We start from the raw sequence: 20,732 nt of genomic DNA, 5'->3' as shown, positions 1-20,732 counted from the left end.
ACTTCTATATTTCAACGTATAATTCCGTACTGGGATGGTAAGCAATACAAAAACATTACAGTTCTTCAGTCATAAAGTCATAAAATCTCTGTGCGTTCTATACGTGTACGGAAAAAATAGATACTGAAGATCTGAGACTGCGGAGAAGTGCAAACATCTTGCCTCTTTAATAAAATGTCGCAGCACATGGATAAAAAGCAAGGGCTCAGAATTGTAGAATACTTTGAATGTGTAAGAACTCTTATTGTAATTCCAAATTCCGAACGCCAATTGGAGATTCGGGGACGTCTCAAAGGTAAGGCGGCCAAGGGTCGTGAGATGATTCCTACATCGTATGAGCACTCATTGTCTTAAAGATGAGCCCCTGTGGGTGAGGGCGGTAGAATAACACCTAAAGTATCCCCTGCTTATCGTAAGAGGTGACTAGAAGGGGACCCAGAGGCTCTTAACTTGGGAACTTTGGTTGGTCACCACGGAGCACTTACGATGGAACACATACATGTGTTTCACTCGGATTCGGTTGAAATTTGGTAGGAATATTCGTGGGAGGCAGTAGAATGCTAAGGTGAAAACTGCATGTCCCCAGCGCAAGTTTAAACGCAAAAGTGGAACAAAGAAATAGTCGTAAAATTAGAAGTGCCGCGGGACTATCGGGGTTTGGCGGGGAGGTAGGGAGGAGCGAAGCAGCGGACGTGAGCCAACCGGGCTGTGTCGAGCTGCGCCAGCAGCCAGGCAGCGTATAGTTAGCGCGTTCCCCTTAACTTCCCGATTAGATGTGCAAAATGTAAATATGAAAACAGCACATGAAACAAGTGTACAAAGGGCGATGTTTGAACAACGATACCAATAAGGTATGAAGAATTCACACCCGAGTTCTTGTTACTCGCTGTAATTAGTGCAATTGTGATTGTTTACAGAAAAGTGTACAAGGCACAGATACTGTGTGCACCATGCACATTTTACAGCGCTGTCGCTTTCACAAGTATTACATTGATTATAGGAAGGCTCTTCTTTGAAACAATAATCGACTGGATTAACAAATTGTGAAGGTTTCTTGTTAACACAGCCACATTTGTACCAACTGTACTGCCACATGCTACGAAAACGCAGAGAGAACTGGTTGTGCGTCAAAAATTGCACTTTTAAAATGTTGTTCCTTAAATGTACCTTGATGTCTAACGAGTTTAACAAAATTAAATCGTACAAAATACGTATAAATTGCTTCCAAATGCGGAAGCCCAAAACATCTAACGGCTGGATAAATACAGTGGCTCCTTTCGGAATTGTTTGAACATTAATGATTTTCTTACTCCCAATTTTAGCATTTAAAATATTTTCTTCTTTCTGTCCGGTCCAGAAATCGAGAACTAAAACACTGTACTCTGGTACTAGCTCACAATAAACATCCCGTAACCATTTCTGTACAAGTTCTTTGGTCAGTTTTATAGACTTTGAAGGCAAAGTGTACACATTTGGTGCGGTAAATAATTTTTTTCTATATTAGGACCAAATTTGCCATTTTTTTTCTTTCAACACCACTAGCAACTTCGGCAGGAGTTGTCCATCTGCCAAAATTATTGCCTGTATTGTGTAGCTGTGAGTTAGTGAATTCATAGTTTGTGCTTCCACTAATACGAATTTTTCTCCTCGTTCATTATGGGTCCTGCCAGAATGGAACTCTTCATGAAAACCAGACTGATCGGTTAAAGTAAATATACAGTCATCATTCATATAAATGACTATAAGAACGTCAGATTTTACCTGTCATTGTAAGAACGTTGTCTCATCGGACGACTAATCAATGTACAACTCTTGATCTGCTTTGACGTTTCTAATCGGGAAGATACGAGGTATGTGCGAAGTGCGGTATAGTAAAGAAGAGTGGCCGGGAGGGTGGGGGTGGGTGGTCATTCGTTCGAATCGAGCGAGCAGCCCGACTATACGCTGTTCACGTCCGCTGCTTCGCTCCTCCCTCCCTCTCCGCCACACCCAGATACTCCCGTGGCACTTCTAATTTTACGACTAATTATTTGTTCTATTTTGGCGTTTAAACTTGCGCTGGGGACATGCAGTTTTCATCTTAGCATTCTACTGCCTCCCACGAATATTCCTACCAAATTTCAACCGAATCGGAGTGAAACACATGTGTGTGTTCCCTCGTTGGCTGAATCCTGACATTACTTCCACTTACTTGTGCCAGGCTCTTGATCAACGGTCGTTATTTTCCAACCCCAACGATTTTAGAGCATTCGAGGTCTAGGGAGTCTTTCATTTCCTTGCCATTTGAGGCCCCTGTCTTTCTCTGAGTGATAGTTAAATTTTTTTAAGTGTTAGATCCTTTCCAACTTCCCTCTCTGAGTAGTGTATATAGAGGATGGTTGCCGAGTACTTCCTATTAAAACAATAATTACCACCACCACCATCTTTTCTCTATGTTAGTATCAATCGCCTGTCATACATACTGTGGTTTACACTTGTGGATCAAACTCCATTATTAACGCTGATATCATTACCACAATACGTGGCTGCCTAGAAATCGATATTTGTAAAACAGGTTTTAGTTGATTTAGCATTTTCATTGTAAAATATCCCACTGTCTCGCAAATAGATAATATTAACCTTTTTAGAGATGTTACAAAACAGTTTGTAAAAGCCACTGAAACGAAATTTTAGGAAGAACTCGCTTATTCCTTGTACTCGAAAAGTTTGCATAACTGATACCTTCCTAAGCATCGTTTAACGTAAGAAGGAAAACGCTGGACATTGGAACACTCGCGTTCTGTGAGCGTAGCGCCATACCTGAAATGTGGGTTTGTGTTGCACTAAGCGAACATTTGGCAACACCACCTCGTAAAGCCCATTTGAATTTTCTCGCGAAGCGATCTGATTGGCTAACTTCAGCAGATGAGAAAATGACAACGATGCGAGATATCGACGTAATTCTTTCAAATTATTTATCAGTATGACCAACTCTCTAACTCTCATGTACTCGGTTCATGTTGTTTCAGACCACCCAGCATTTTTGCGTAGCTGTTGATGAAGACGGGAAAAGGTCCTAAATTTCAGATAATCTTCCACAAGCATACTATTTACAATCTGACAGATGGACCAATGTTTCTCTTTAATGAGTTCTGGGAAGAACTGTTTTTATTATTTCGTCGATATGTCATTGCCAGGAGACCCTGTGGAACGTCTGGCTGCCTGTTTTCGTTGTTGGTCAATTAGCACCATCCAGGAGGCACGTGTAAGGCAATTAGAGTTTAAACCTACAGACTTGAGCAACTCTACGATGGCTCAACTTGTTAACAACATGTTAAGTGATCGGAAGTTTCAAGTAATCACTGGAAGCAAGATAAGCAAGGAGAGGAAGCTGAACAACGGATTGCCCCAAGGATCAGTTCTCTCACCATTATTGTCCAACTTATATCTCTCTGAACTTTATGGCACTTCATACAGAAAATTCTGCTATGCCGATGACTTGGCTCTAGCTGTAGAAGATCAAGTAATGGAGACAACAGAATAGATTCTGACCAAAGACCTGTCTTTACTGAAAAACTAATTCAAAATCAGAAAACTTCAACCATGTGTGAGTAAAACATACGTGTCTTGCTTCCATTTAAATGGTGGTTTGGATAACGTGAAACTGAATGTTAGTTTCAGAGGAAGAGTTCTTCCTCGTAATTGGAACCCAAAATACCTTGGTGTCATCTTGGACCGTACTATATCCTTCAAACAACACCTCCTGAACTTAGAACAAGAGTTGAAGTCTCGAAACCACATCCTCCATAAACTGTGTGAAACTACCCGGGAATCTCCAGCAACCACCTTGCGATCTTCAGCCTTGTGTTTTGTGTATTCAAGTGCTGAGTACCGTGCACCTGTTTGGTTGACTAGTCATCATACAAGGCTTGTTGACTCCCAGCTTAATACCACAACGTGCATCATATGTGGTGCAATCACATCTCTCCAACTCAATAGCTTCCACTGCTAACTGGTATAATGCCACCTGATCTACGCCGATCTAATGCCCTTATGAAGGAATACCACATGATCTTGAGAAATCCTAGTCTACCCGTGCATGGTCGCCTGCTACTTTTGTATCTTCATAGACTAAAATCACGCCATCCAACTCTGCGTGATGCTACTGACACGGATGCTAAGGATTTTAAACCTCTTGATGAGTGGAAGGGTAGATGGGAAGCAGCAACAGATGTGCGCCTGCATACCTTTTACTCAGGTCCCAGAGTTCCAAGCGGATCTCACCTAGCACGCAAGACCTGGACTGCGCTGAACAGAATTAGAACATGACATGGCCGGTGCAGATCCGCTCTCCATAAGTGTAAAAAGCTACCTAATACAGACTGTGACTGCGGAGTTCTACACCAGACTATTCATCATATCGTCAGGTAATGCAAGAATCGAGCCTATCACGGTGATGAAGATGACTTCCTGCTGGTAACTCCAGATGCTGTACGGTGGATTGAAAAACTAGATATTCAATAATTGTGAACCACAAATTACTTTGTTTCTCGTCTGTAAATATATATTGTCTGTATAAGCTATACGCTAATTAAATAATTATTTACAGTTGAAATAGGCTTGTTGAATATAGTCACACTCGCGGAATAGTTGTTACAATATTTTTAAGACAACTGTTTAGCATTATTACGTTGTTACAAATGGGAACTAAAACATAGTTTCATTTTTGTGTTGTGAGGTGATGGGTGTGTTACATACTGTAGTACGTGTGCCTGCTTCCACTCAATCCAGATTCCTGATACATTATTCAGATATGGCTGGGGGGCCATATCTCGTCCTCTTAGCAGATTTGGACTTGTCGAAATTCAGGAATATATTCTCCACTTACAGACATGTTACAACGAAACTGTTATAAAGTAATCTAGTCAATATTTTATATAAACATAAACAGTACAACAACTAAACTACCAAAAACGTGTTCGTAATTTCGTCCCCCACCAAATTTCTGAAAATTACAATTAATTTTAATACATTTTTCCTTACTAAACTTACCAAACACTTTCCTTATAATGAATTCCTTGAAGGCCATTTATGAAAAATGTTTTCTGGGTATTCTTTTTAACATAGTCTTTCAGCGCTGCTCGTGGGATGTCAACCGCTTTACTTGAATGTTTATAACCCATTATCTCATCCCTCACTGCCTTAACACTCTTTTTTCCCAGCCTCCTTGTTCTCCTACTTGCGTTTTCCCATCTGAAAGTAATAATACACTTCATACATAACAAATAACATGAAAGGGGGCGAAATTACGAACATTCCCTGATTTATTTTAATAGCCGCTACAGTAACCCACACCAACCACTTCACTGTAGAGATTACACGCCAGGCACTACACCACACGACTGAAATGCAGTCCAGTATTTCATACTCCTATCAGTGCTAACTCCAGAAATAACAGGATATTATATTTGAATGCTGCACGAACTCAGCTCAGCATGAAAAATGAATACTCCTTGCACACGGAAACTGAACATGGTACATAAATAAGCAAGTCTCTCAACAAGACAACGGAATGAGGCTACGCGTGTGCGCACGGCTAAACATTAGGAACCAACCGTGCAAACCTGAAATCCGTAGGGGGACGAAATTAGGTGCGGGTCGGAATTTGGCCCCAATATGATAAATGTTTTTAAAAGTACGTACTGTAGGCCTCCTACCTTATGATTGTTTCTAGGTAACGTCTGCATATATTGAGGGGTTTCCTGGCCGAGGCGGCCAAAGCGTGCTCGGTTTGCCAGTCAGGAAGTCGTAAAATTTAAGAAAGGTGTTTTCCCCTTCCGGAAGTGCATATGGCTCTGAGGTTCACTCAGCCCACACCAAAAATGAGTACCAGGTTATTTCCTGCAGGCAAAAATGTCCGAACGTAGAGCTAACCACTCTACCCCATCAAGTGACGAGGTTACGGATAGTGGAAGCCTTTACCTTCCATCCCTCCAAGGGCCTTCATGGCCTGTACGGAGATGACTTTGCTTTGCTTTCTATATACATTATTTTTATAAATAAAGCTTACACTATTCAAAATAGAGAAAAAACATTCTGTAACATTTTCACAACCTTTCCTTTACAATTTGCTTTACGTCGCACTGACACAGATAGGTCTTATGATGACGATGGGGTGGGAAGTGCCTAGGGCTGAGAAGGAAGCGGTCGTGGCCTTAATTAAGGTACATCCCCAGCATTTTCCTGGTGTGAAAATGGGAAACAACGGAAAACCATCTTCCGGGCTGCCGACAGTGGGGTTTGAACCCACTATTTCCCAGATGCAAGCTCACAGGTGCGCGCCCCTAACCGCACGGCCAACTCGCCCAGTTTTCACAACCTTTAATCCATTTATAATGTAAATATGTTACTCAGTTGAACTAGGTGACAACTAACATACAAAACACCCTTGAAGAAAAGGAACAGTTTAAAAAATGACCACTTTAGTCAATAAAATTCTTATATTAAAATTTCTGTCATCTGAGGATCAATATTGTGCGAAGTATTTCATACAATTCTCGCTCTGATAACATACTGTATGTGCTGTGGGTCATTATTTAACCCACAACATAATTGCATAGGGGTTGTTATAGGTGCAACGGCGGTGCGTTCCCGGACATTTTAAAGGAAATGGCGGTGGAGAGAAAAATGTATTATTTTATTGTATTGAAGGATGTTGTTACATTATTAATTAATTATTATACAGGCAGCCACTATTGCGTGGAGAGCAGGGGATGGGAAGAATTTGTACAATTCTCTTCATTTACTATGAAAACGGTAAACAAGAACTTTAGTTACCATAGACGGGTGGATGTTTTATTTCAGTGGAATTACAGGAATTAAACTTCTCGACAGGATCTTTGCTCTCCTACTGTTTGCCGACGTAGTGGTTTAAAGGTGGTTTCAATAGTCAGCAGAAATGTTATACAGTTCAAAGAATGTGAGTAAATAGAATTAAGATATTGTCAACACATGAGGATAGGTTTTAGAATTTCTTAAGAGTTTGCACTATGTATCAAAATAGTAGGAACATCCTTATCCGACTGCTACACATATATATGTATTTAGTTATTTACGCATCTGGTGCATAACGTGATGGATTCTTTGTATGAGTGGGAAAATCATAGCACGAGGCGATGGAATACGTAAGTTGCATACGTACTTTTACGTCTTATCATAACAAAAATATAAATTATTTGGAATAGAGCCCATTAAAGTGACGTACAGTTGCGTATGACGTTATATTAGAATTGTTGGGATTTCTTCATTTACGCTGCTATCGCAAGTACTGTATGTACTCCTTGGCAATGGTTCCGCAATATGGCAACCCTGATGAGAGAAGAACAAGTACGGAATAATTACTCCATGATGATTGGCTACCTTTAGTGAGCAAGAGGCACTGGTGTATAAGGGAAGAAGAAGGAGGAGAAGAAGAAGAATAACATTCACATATATAGGTATAGCGAAGCCCAGGGTCATATTTTTCTCTAGAAATTCTTTTCTTAAAGAGGAATTCAATCCGCATCACTTTGGGATGAACGGAGCAGGCAATTACCGCCTGGGCTAGATATATCTCTTTTATCGTTCTTGTAATGAGCATGATGCAAGTAGATTAGATGGCAATATGTGATGTGGATACAAACTTAAGTAATATATATCCTGTGTTTTCCGTTCTGTGGCTTGACTTTTACGTGCAAATACGCTTTCCAACGTTCTCATTTTTAGCCGTTCATGTGGAAGGCGTGTTGCTTTACGCCTTCAATGTAATTATGTAGTCACCGACACTTGCATGAAATTCGTCAAGTAATACTCGTATTTGTAGAACATTTTATGACCGGGCAAGTTGGCCGTGTGGTTAGGAGCGCGCAGCTGTGAGCTTGAATCCGGGAGATAGTGGGTTCGAATCCCACTGTCGGCAGCCCTGAAGATGATTTTCCGTGGTTTCCTATTTTCAGACCAGTCAAATGCTGGGGCTGTACCTTATTTAAGGCCACGGCCGCTTCCTTTCCATCCCTGGGCCTTTCCTCTCCCATCGTCGCCATATGACCTATCTGTCTCGGTGCGATCTAAAGCAAAGTAGCAAATAGTATAGCAAAACTTTATATGTGAATGTTTGATCTGATTCCGTGTTTAGTTTCTAAATACAGAGCCAGATGTGTTTTACAAATATTGAGCTTTAGTCATCCTTATAGCCTTAGCTGCCGGCTCAGCGGCGTAGGGTAGCGTGTCTGCGTGTTACGCGGAGGCTCCGGATACGATTTCCAGCCAGGTGAGGGCTTTTTACCTGGATCTCCGGGCTAGTTCGGGTTCCACTCATCCTACGTGGTTACGATTAGGAGCTGTGTGACGGTGAGATGGCGACACCGGTTTAGAAAGACAAGAATAAGGGGCCGAGAAGATTCGTCGCGCTGATCTCACGAAACAATCGTCAATAATCCTTGATCTGCGTTTAGGGCCCAGGTGTCACATTCCCTATCAATTGTTAACCTCATATTTAAATTTATTTATAATTGTTTACGTAGCTTTTCCTTATCAAAGAACTTGGAAATTTATCGAACTTTTCCTTTGATAATATATTCCAGTCCCTTACTCATCGTCACGTAAATGCATATATGCTCCTACCTGCCCTCTTCATGTTATGATATTTCCTACTTCTAAAAGCTTCACTCAACCTTCTTATACTTATGTCATTCCACACCAACTCACAACTGACAGCTCGAAACATACCACATAGTCGAGCATCTCGCCTCCTTACTCCCAAGTTTTACTAGTGCGATTCCCGGCCAAGTCAGGGATTTTTACCTAGATCTGAGGGCTGGTTCGAGGTCCACTCAGCCTACGTGATTAAGTTATTTTTGATAACCACTGAAATTCCGCCCGATATCCTTCCTCTATTGGATCTCCTTGATCGATATTGACTCCATACGATACACCCTTCTATCTTTAAGTCTTTCTTGTTTCAGCCCTAGTTTCTACAAGCCCAACGATTTCCATTTCTTCCAGTAGCTCTTTAAAGTATTCGTTACCTATTTTGTTCCATACTCCTTCAATATTAACACATGATACCCTTAGCTCTAGTTATATTTTACTTCTATGTTCTAAATTCCCTGACTTACTTCTAGTCATTCTAGATCTTTCCACTTCCATTATACTCCCTTCCGGAGAGCAAATAACGTCCTTCTCAGATACTTCTTCTGTTATTTTTAATCTACCACCTGAAAGCATCCCATTCTTCTAAAAAAAGTCTTTTAGACTCACTGACCTACTGGAAGTATCCTCAGCTCCTCCACGCGGCGCCGCTGTTGACATCCGGCTCACCTCGTCGTTCCTCCTACTGTTATTTAACACCACTAGAAGATCTGACGTAGACCGTTGAATCACCTGTCCAGGGTTATCAACACCAGCACCGCACGTATACTATGGAATCCCTAGTGTCATCACTACTTCACCATGCACTTCCGCTGATGACCCAACTGCTTACGTCGTTCTTTAAAATCACCCAGATCACTGACCGTCCACGTTCTCGCCCAGGTACCTCCTATCACATGCAAGCGGTTTCCTCTTATAAATGCCCGTAGATTCGATTTTCTTGCTAATCGTAAATGGAATTGTAGAACTCTTTGCTCTTGGAGGCTTTTTCTGTCCATATCCCTTTTTATCCAAACTCTGCTGTCCTTCAAGTTCCTCGCACTGTTCAAAATTCGGATTGCCATTAATAAGGAAACAAACTTAATTCTAACACGTCTTCTTCCCTATTACTTCCCATCCTGTACCAATCACCTACCTCCTTTTCAGTACAATCAAAGCCTAATTTCTCTCTCAATAGCTTAAAGAGTGAGTTCATCATTTCCATCTTAGATTCTCCCTCCGTTTCATCCAGTACGTAAAAATTAATATTTATTCTCTTCTCTTCCTCCGTTCTTCTGCTATCTCGCCATTGAAGTACCGGTACTTGTTCTTCTAGCGCCTTTATCATCTGATTTATTATAGCTCTTTCTTCCTTGTCTTCTCTTATATTCGCCTTTATTTCTGTTCGATCTTTGGTTATGCTGTCCTTCATATCGTTGATTTGTTGGAACTGCGCTTCGAACATTTCTTTGGTCTGGTCAGCCTGAGAAGCATCGCGGACAACTTTCTTTATTTTCTCCATGTCTTCATCTCGATGCCTCCGATGACTAATAGAATATCCTCTATAGCTGCCGCCATCAACAGTTCTGTCAGTTCTATTTCTATATTAAATCCTAATTACACTCCGCCTTGATCCACTTGACCCGGGTTGTGCCAACGCCCTATCACATTCCTATACTGCTGCACTTTTACGACCATACTGCTTTTCCTGCACATACGGACTGTTACCACGCACGTCTGCTCACTAGCTCAGCTCAGCACAGACTGAAAATTTAGTAACACTGTCCCTTTGTCGGAAATCACCAAAACAGATCGGGCTGCTTTCCTTTGAATCTCTTCCATTTCTCTTATCAAGTAGTCCTGGTGAAGGTCCCATACACCAAAACCAAACTCTTATTCGGGTTTGAGCAGAGACTTTTACGCCCTCTCTTTTAGATCCTTACTACAATCCCTAAATAGTCTCAGAGCCACGTGAAGAGATCTGTAACATTTCTTAACTACCTCGTTAATATGATTACCACAATGAAGATCATTCCTTATATTAACGCCCAGGTACTTATAGTGTTCCCCATGAGATAGTACCAGTCCATCAACACAATAATTGAAACTGAGAGGACTTTTCCTCTTGGTAAAACTTACACCATGACGTTTCATCCCATTTACATTCCTACCATTGCCTGCTGTCCATCTCACAATATTGTTCAAGTCCCCCTGCAGTTGATTACAATTCTGGAACGCATTTACTACTCTATATACTGTAACGTCATCCGCAAATAGCCTTATCTGTGATTCCGGTTCTTAACTCGTATCATTTATATATGTAAGAACACGAAAGGATACAATATTACTGCTCTGTGGGCTGAACAGTGGTCGTTTGTCAGGCCATGGCCCTTCGGGGCTGTTGTGCCATGGTGTTTTTTTTTTTTTTTTTTTTTTTGTAGCCTTATCTACCGTCAGAAGTTATTTTGTTCTGGTGTCATTTCATGTCATATTGATGTTCCATTTTACTGTAGCAGAGAAAAAGAACCTTAAACCTTTTCAAATCTTATTTACCCCCGAAACTAACCGGAGCATACCATGTTATGTCCATGGACACATTTTGTTTCACTGTATACAAAGGAAGATCGATTTATTCTTAAGTTGGATGTTTTGTAAATTATGCGACATTCGCTCACACACCTGGATAGACTGAACTCTGTTGAAGTTTGATAATGGAGCAATATCTCTGTGCAGGGGAGCACTGAACATGACAAACTTCATTTTACACACGTTTTTATCTAAACCTACTACTTTTCTTGTCAAAGCACTAATTTAATTCAGTTACAATAAAGTTCAATAATTTTACTATTTCATTGCAGTTCTAAAACACGTTCTGCTGTCATAGTTTGCGGAACAAATCGTGTTCTTTCCGAAGGTTTTTTGACGTTCGTTGAAGATATTTGTGATATGATTTCATTTTACGTTGTTCCTGGTGAGTAAATCAAGGTACGAAATGTGATGACCTGATAACTAATGTCAGTCATTTATGTGTATCATATAATAAGTGTTCCAGGAAAGAAGGTGTGGGCGTTACGTCTTTTTTTTGCTAGGGGCTTTACGTCGCACCGACACAGATAGGTCTTATGGTGACGATGGGATAGGAAAGGCCTAGGAGTTGGAAGGATGCGGCCATGGCCTTAATTAAGGTACAGCCCCAGCATTTGCCTGGTGTGAAAATGGGAAACCACGGAAAACCATCTTCAGGTCTGCCGATAGTGGGATTCGAACCTACTATATCCCGGATGCAAGCTCACAGCCGCGCGCCTCTACGCGCACGGCCAACTCGCCCGGTGGCGTTAGGTCTGGACGAGGCATTTGATTACTCATAACAAAGATCAGCAGACATAATACTTCACAAAACTGAACTGAGCTGAAATAGAAAAATCCATGCAATTCAATAGTCCAAAGGAAACTAACAATATGAAATAATATATCAGTTCAAATCATAAATAAAACACAAACCCTAAATAGGGTAAACATACATTTTCGAAGAATTTAATTACTTTCTGTTGTAAGATGTTCTTAAGTCGCTGACTAAATTTACAAACATATAAATCTGCATTTAACTTGTAAAATCTGAATATCTGCATTAAAAATGGAAAATCTGAAAATTAACATTCATTAAATAAAATACACACTCGTCGAACCTGGTACTCACACTTACCAGTTACCTGCTTACTTACACATACGTTATTTGAAGGGCGCCAGCTGTCACTCAGTACAGCAATAATAGAATGAGACTCTTGACTATCCCTAGGGTGTGGGGTAATAAGCTTACTGTTGACAACATACCATATAAGTTCTGGGAAAAGGAGATTGGCGTTCGGTTTCCCCATTAATTTTGAGGTTAAGATATTTTACTGTCAATGAAATGAAACCCTGAATTCGTTTGATAAAACAATATATATTCTTTAAATAATATATCAAAAAATAGTGAGTCTTGTTGCGATAAAACAGATGAGAATATGAAATTATGACATTGCAACTGAAAGAAACTAGGCATGAATTTGAATTCTTCTTGACCGGACATTTAACAATTTATACGAAATATTCCCCTCACTGATTCACTTGACTGTACCTTCAACACTTTGAGTGTAATTACGACGTAATCCATTGCTCTGGTGTTTACTGTAGATGTGTCACGCCTAACGTGGTGATACATCCTTGCGACTGCTTCTTCTCCATATCATCTGACTTCTTTGTAAGTCAATATGGTATGACCTCTTGGCAGGTCCAGGGTTGCCCTCTCTGACTCCTTGGTAAGCCTTGCGTCCGCGTCTTCCACTAAGTGACGGACCAACCATTTGGTCTCACTCTCTCAATGACCAATAATGGCTCACTGAGTCTTCACCATCTCTCGTTCACACTGGTTGACTGTCCAACTAAGGCCTCCTGATCTAGTAGACTACTTCACTGTACTGCATCCGTATAAGTAATGACTGACGCTACAATATGGAGCTACCTTATATAGACGTTGGTTGACACAACTACGTAATCTCCAGAAATAACAATGACATACTCCCACCTACGCGACAGATATTACACACAGTGGTGAAATAGCCCGCCGGCTGACTCTCTGAGCGCATATTCTAAATAAATACGATGCCGTAGCCATGGCGCGGCGATTACTTGGCAGAATCGCCACTAATCTTGCACTATAACAACGTCACTTCCAATCTCTGATATATACAACAATTCTCACTGTACAGGTGTTTAATGATAATCTACACATACGTATATGTGTATACATCTAAGTGCAATCTTGCAAGCAACAGGCAATTGCAAAATTGAATAAAACGGATAATTACAATAATAGTACAATATCACAGATAACATAATAATAATACTGAAATAATAATAATAATAATAATAATAATAATAATAATAATAATAATAATAATAATAATACAGATAAAATCATACAATAATAAAAATACAGATATCATCTTGTAACGGGATTTGAACCGTTACAATTCGTCTCCCTCATAAATAAATCGAAGAACAAAGAATCGATTGATTTATGAACAACATAATATATATATATATATATATATAACACTGACACATATAAACACTTTAAATAAGTATACAACAATAATTTTCTTTTTCAGCATCCATACATTTTATAATACATCACATATATGAGAATTTTTCTCGCACATTGCCATCGTAGATAACTGTTCAGTGTCCCATTCTCATAAAAAGTGCATAGCCCTTAATTTAACACACACAAATAATTTTCAATGATTACACTACATTCTTCTTTTTTTTTTACATATCAAAACTTTTTGTGAAATATCACTTATATGAGAACTGTTCTCGCATATTGTTATCGCAAATAACTGTCCAATGTCCTGTTCTCCGTTTTTTTTTTGTCACACAGTACATGACAATGTAGCACTTATTCTTCCAATACACCAATACGACACTTGGTTCACACGCATATCGCAGATGTTAGTTTTATTTTGCCAGTTTCTCACAAAATTTAATCATCTTACTCTTATTTCAACAAATCTCACGTGAAATATTTCTTTACATATATAATACTACAAATACCGACAATATCCCCTTCCTGATCTTTTGAAAAATATGCACACTTCGCGATATGGTTCACAATAGTGAAATACCCCTGATACAAAAGAACAACTACAACATATTTACCGCCTCTGCAGATGATGAAAATGGAACTCTGGGTAGCACTCTGTCACTCAAACTGAAACAATTTTGCCCTTATTAACTTACATATCTCAAGAAATCACATCCTCCTTGGCAACAATAATTAAAGAATCAATACTATAGCTACAAGATGGTTCAATTATACCGTAATCCAGCATAATGTTTTTTGTTCTTATGCTTCACTAGCATTTTTAAGTTGAATGGGGTACTTCCCTCCCACAAAGATAAATGGTCATGTCCTACAAATTTATGTTCATATACGTGTTCTTCCTCACTTACCACTAAATACATCTCGATGCTTACCTAACATCGAACACAATTACTCCTCCTGTAATTCACACAAATTACCTCACGTCACTGCCTCGTACCGACTATCCCTCGGATACTGGTCGTTATAGACACCTGACACACTTCAACACATTTCCTCTCACTAGGAACACCTTCACTTACCTCTCATATATCTTTAATGAACACACGTCACTAACACACCTCAGACCATCATAATTAACACGTACATCTTTGCTAGATTACTCCCAGAATAAACACACACTACCTAAATTAAAGTCTACTCTACTTCCATGATTTGCAACCAAGTCAGCTCCTAAAATCACTGGATACACAAGATCTGGTACAACAAGGCGTGGCTGAAACTTACAATTATCTTAATCCTGATTGGTACCGCTATCATCTTATTTACTCACTGTGACTTACCCAACGGCTGTTATATCTAATATTACCTATGCTTACCTTCACAATTTCCATCATCGGAGTTACTATCTCACTACTTACTTACAGTGTATTCTCAGTATTATAAGTACATACATCACTTAACAGAACACTTCTTACGTCTAACTTACTGCTACCATTAATTACTTCATTATCTACGACTACGTCACTACTTAAATATCTCACTTAACATTACTTCGGTCACAATCACACTGTACTCTTAAATCTACTTTCACTACATAACTACTTATACTACATACCTGTTCATCTACTACCTTCAGACTGTTCACTTAATTTATCCGATTCCCTGTGAATCTGAAATACTCTGGCTCGATGACTATTCCTGAATACCATTCGCATTTGGCCTATTACTCTCTCTCTGATGACTTAAATCCTCACGCCTTCCGTCACTTTGGCCTATAAAGTTTCCACGCCTTCCTTCTCCGGATTGCCCCTGATAACTCTGCTTGAACCCTAACACTATTGAAATGTCTATTATTCGTCTGCTGATCATAATTATTCCCTCTCCAGCTATTCTGTCTATAATTCACATAATTCACATCTGCACGCCTCCCATCTTCCGATTCTCTGGTAACTCTGCTGACCTCTGTCACTATTGACATTTCTATTATTCCTCGGCTGATCATAATTATTCCCTCTCCAGCTATTCTGTCTATAATTCCTCACAAAATTCACATCTGCACGCCTCCCATCTTCCGATTCTCTCTGGTAATTCTGCTGACCTCTATCACTATTGAAATTTCTATTATTCCTCGGCTGATCATTATTATTCCCTCTCCTCTGATAATTATCTGACCTGTTTCCCGCTCCTTCTACAGTTCTACTTTGCGGTCGATTATCACCTACTCTACCATTCAGAGCCTCGAAACTATCTAACAATACCTCCATTTCTTTGATAGTACTGACTTTCTGCATACACGCAGCTTCCCTAATCTTATCAGAATAATGTTTCAACATATTCCTTACGATATCAACTTCTGAACCAATACTATTAAGATTTTTCCATATAAGCACGTGTGTCAGAAAGTATTCTGTCATAGACACTCCCCCCTGTTGTCTATATTTACCAAGCATAATCCGTTCTCTCTCACGACCTTGTATATTCTCATCCCAAAACTTGTCAACGAACTTCTCTTTAAATTCTCCTAAATTAGACATATCATTACGGTACACTTTAAACCAGGTTTTACTTTCACCGATGAAAGAATTAGACAAGATCTCTAATACGTATTCCAATTCGATAATATTATCCCTCAACTTATTTGCAAATCTTTTCTCAACTAATGTTACAAATTCCATAGGATTAAATTGTTTTGCAGTAAACTTAGGCAAATCTTGGTCTCTATTGTATAAACCACTCGTTACTATTATTTCTCTTGTAATCTGACCTTCTCTCATTTCTTGCCGTAGTACCCTCTGGCAATTCAAAACTTTTTCTTCCGCCACTCTCTCCGCATTCTCTTTCATTATTCTCAATTCTTCCTGTAATTTTTCCTCTTTCTCTGTAACCTTCTGCGACAATGTTTCTTGTTTATTCTTTAGTTCTCTGACCTGTCCAAGCTCTTTTTCAAACGTTTCTACCTTACTGACACATTCCCTCATATCTTGCCCCACTGCATTATAGATCTTGTCTAGTCTTTTATCTATGATCTCGTGAATTTCTTCCCGGATATTAGAAATCTTATTACTTAACTCTACGATATTCTCTGTATATGTTCCTTTGACATGATCAATTTGAGTATGAAGATCGCTCCGATTCAACTCCATCTCTCCTCTAAGGTCAACACACTCTTTGTTTAACTTATTTTCTAACTTAGATATTTGATTAGTTACCTCTACTATCTTAGTATCTATTTTAGAATTTAGTGATTCACTTAACCCATCTATTTTATCATTGATCACATTAAAATTTCCGTTAATACTAACAATCATTTCTTCCATTTTACTACTTATGGCGTTAATCCGTTTATTACAATTTTCATTATTAGTACTAATTAATTCTTTCATCTCTTTCTTATTATTTTCACTACTACTAGTAAATAATTCTTTCATCTCTTTCATCTCTTCCTTACTATTTTCAATCAGTTTCTTACAATTTTCATTATTAGTATTAATTAATTCTTTCATCTCTTTCATCTCTTTATTATTTTCACTACTATTACTACTAAAAAATTCTTTCATCTCTTTCTTCTCTTTCTTATTTTCATTACTGAGCTCGGTAAATCTGGCCATCAACAAATTTAGAAAATCTTGGTTCATCCCCCCCGCGATTTCCTTTTTAGTTTCAGTGTGCTTCTCGATTTCTGCTCTTTCCTGAATTTCCTCAGAAGCTTCCATCGTATTCACCTGTTCCCTACTCTGAATTTCACCTTGGATGTCCGCGGAAGCAATGACCTCGTCGTCACATGACTTGTTATTGTCTTCCTTGTCCATCTTTGGTTCACTAGTGATAGTACGCGATCTCAAATTAATTTCCCTCTTCAAATCCCTTGACATATCCCCAAAATACAAATATATATCACAAAATTACACTCCTGAAATTTACCGGTAATAATTCCGTTGGCTTAAATGCGCATACTCTTCCCAAATGAACCTATGATATGCTGTCATTCAGAACAGATTCTGAATTTATTCGAGTCCCACGTTGCGTCGACACATTGTAAGATATTTATTACTAAAACCAACTAACAGGGTGTGGGGTAATAAGCTTACTGTTGACAACATACCATATAAGTTCTGGGAAAAGGAGATTGGCGTTCGGTTTCCCCATTAATTTTGAGGTTAAGATATTTTACTGTCAATGAAATGAAACTCTGAATTCGTTTGATAAAACAATATATATTCTTTAAATAATATATCAAAAAATAGTGAGTCTTGTTGCGATAAAACAGATGAGAATATGAAATTATGACATTGCAACTGAAAGAAACTAGGCATGAATTTGAATTCTTCTTGACCGGACATTTAACAATTTATACGAAATATTCCCCTCACTGATTCACTTGACTGTACCTTCAACACTTTGAGTGTAATTACGACGTAATCCATTGCTCTGGTGTTTACTGTAGATGTGTCACGCCTAACGTGGTGATACATCCTTGCGACTGCTTCTTCTCCATATCATCTGACTTCTTTGTAAGTCAATATGGTATGACCTCTTGGCAGGTCCAGGGTTGCCCTCTCTGACTCCTTGGTAAGCCTTGCGTCCGCGTCTTCCACTAAGTGACGGACCAACCATTTGGTCTCACTCTCTCAATGACCAATAATGGCTCACTGAGTCTTCACCATCTCTTGTTCACACTGGTTGACTGTCCAACTAAGGCCTCCTGATCTAGTAGACTACTTCACTGTACTGCATCCGTATAAGTAATGACTGACGCTACAATATGGAGCTACCTTATATAGACGTTGGTTGACACAACTACGTAATCTCCAGAAATAACAATGACATACTCCCACCTACGCGACAGATATTACACACAGTGGTGAAATAGCCCGCCGGCTGACTCTCTGAGCGCATATTCTAAATAAATACGATGCCGTAGCCATGGCGCGGCGATTACTTGGCAGAATCGCCACTAATCTTGCACTATAACAACGTCACTTCCAATCTCTGATATATACAACAATTCTCACTGTACAGGTGTTTAATGATAATCTACACATACGTATATGTGTATACATCTAAGTGCAATCTTGCAAGCAACAGGCAATTGCAAAATTGAATAAAACGGATAATTACAATAATAGTACAATATCACAGATAACATAATAATAATACTGAAATAATAATAATAATAATAATAATAATAATAATAATAATAATAATAATAATAATAATAATAATAATAATAATACAGATAAAATCATACAATAATAAAAATACAGATATCATCTTGTAACGGGATTTGAACCGTTACAATGTGAACACAATCTGGAACATGTTACGAAATCAAATTTGTCACAGGGCAAAGACAAACTAAATTTGCAGATGGAAGATTGTACATCAAACAAGGGATAATTTCACACCAAGTTAATCTAAACCAAACAGGAGAGAGAAAAGAACTCATAACAAGACACACTTGGTCTAGTTGCTCAGTTACACACGGGATAGTCCCATACCACTGAGTGACATAAGTTAGAAAATTACATAAAATAATTTATCAAGTGTCGCTGTCAACCAAAAAGAACGTAATACACGCGGGAAAACGAAATAATACACAACATAAAATAATTTGGCAATAACTCCCTATGATACAGAGGATAGCACGATTGAGAATCAGTTCCAAAAATGTAATATAAAGAGAAAACCTTTCGAAACATCAGCTGCAATCAAACAAGATGATTTTTAGGAAAGTAATCTCCAAGTATTCCCACAAAAGAACTTTACAAAGAAAAACGAAAGTTCAAAACCTTAATTAAATGTCATGTGTCATCCCCTAACTCATTGGCCCTAATGGGAATCTAAATGGTCACTTCAAAAGGAAAACGTTACATACATGAGAATTTTCATGATTATTGATGTTATATCAAAAACTCATTTACATAATGGTAAAACAATACATCTCCAACTGGGTGCTTGGGGATTAAGTCAGTTGTCCCTTCTCTTGAAGCTTACCTACCCGCCGCACCGGGACTTTGTGCACGGCAGCTCAGGGCAGAATCTCCTCGCTAAGTCACTTTCTCTCGCTAGCTTTCGGGAAGGCAGGTTTGCAACCAGTACACACAACAGCACCATCATATTGATGATGATGGTGATGATGATGATGATGATGTTTGTTGTTTAAATGGGCCAAACAGGTAGGTCATCGACCCCTAATAGTACAAGGTGCAACGAAATTAAAATTAAAACTTCAAAATGTATCCACTGATTATAATATAAAACGAATGATGATGATGAAAATTATAGTGAAAGAAAAACGATCAGTGGATCCAATTCAAAATGTCTAAATTACAGGTAAGGTACTTATTGTCTAAAAGGGAGGCCCATCATAAAGGTACAAATCGCTGGTAAAGCAGAATCATGGTGGTACTAATCACAGGTAATATGATGGTGTGTCTCATGTGGTGGTATTAAGCAGGTAATGTATACCCATAGTATGTCAAACAAAATGGCACCACTCACAGGTAACACAAACCCATGGTGTTTCGCCCATAAGGGCTCTACTCACAAGCAACGCAGACCCCTGGTGTTTCTCACATGGTGGGTCTAATCAAGGGTGCCGGTATTCCCGTGGTGTTCCCCACTTAGTGGAATTCATCACAGGCCACGTATGCTCGTGGTGTTGCTAACATAGTGATAATAATCGTAGGCAATGTAGACCCACGGTGTTTGATACATTATAGTAACGACCAAAAACAAAAGACAAAGTCACCTCCGTACCGGCCATGAAGGCCCTTGGAGGAGTGGAAAGTAAAGGCTTCCACCCTTGTTAACCGCGGCACGTGATGGGGTAGAGTGGTTAGCTCTACGCCAGGCCGCCTTTGCCCCAAGGAATTAACCTGGTACACATTTTTGGTGTAGGCTGAGTGAACCTTAGGGCCATATGCACCTCCGGAAATGGAAATCTCTTTTTTTTTTTAAATTTTGCGACTTCCTGACGGGGATTCGAACCCACGTCCTT

At 39.1% G+C, this 20,732-nt stretch overlaps 1 protein-coding gene across 1 annotated transcript in view; it reads left to right on the top strand.

Annotated features, from left to right (window-relative positions):
* The window catches only part of LOC136877707 (neuropeptide Y receptor type 2), a 981,897-nt gene that overhangs the window by 632,260 nt on the left and 328,905 nt on the right, over positions 1-20,732 (top strand). Inside the window, exons 4-5 of the mRNA XM_068228711.1 lie at positions 4,849-4,873; positions 12,820-12,835. Coding sequence (XP_068084812.1) covers positions 4,849-4,873; positions 12,820-12,835 — 41 coding nt within the window. The remainder of the gene's footprint in view (positions 1-4,848; positions 4,874-12,819; positions 12,836-20,732) is intronic.

The sequence above is a fragment of the Anabrus simplex genome, chromosome 7 (genome assembly GCF_040414725.1).
Source record: "Anabrus simplex isolate iqAnaSimp1 chromosome 7, ASM4041472v1, whole genome shotgun sequence".
In the NCBI taxonomy this organism is placed as follows: domain Eukaryota; kingdom Metazoa; phylum Arthropoda; class Insecta; order Orthoptera; family Tettigoniidae; genus Anabrus; species Anabrus simplex.
The sequence above is the reverse complement of the archived record's forward strand: the minus strand, read 5'-3'. Positions and strand labels throughout refer to the sequence as shown.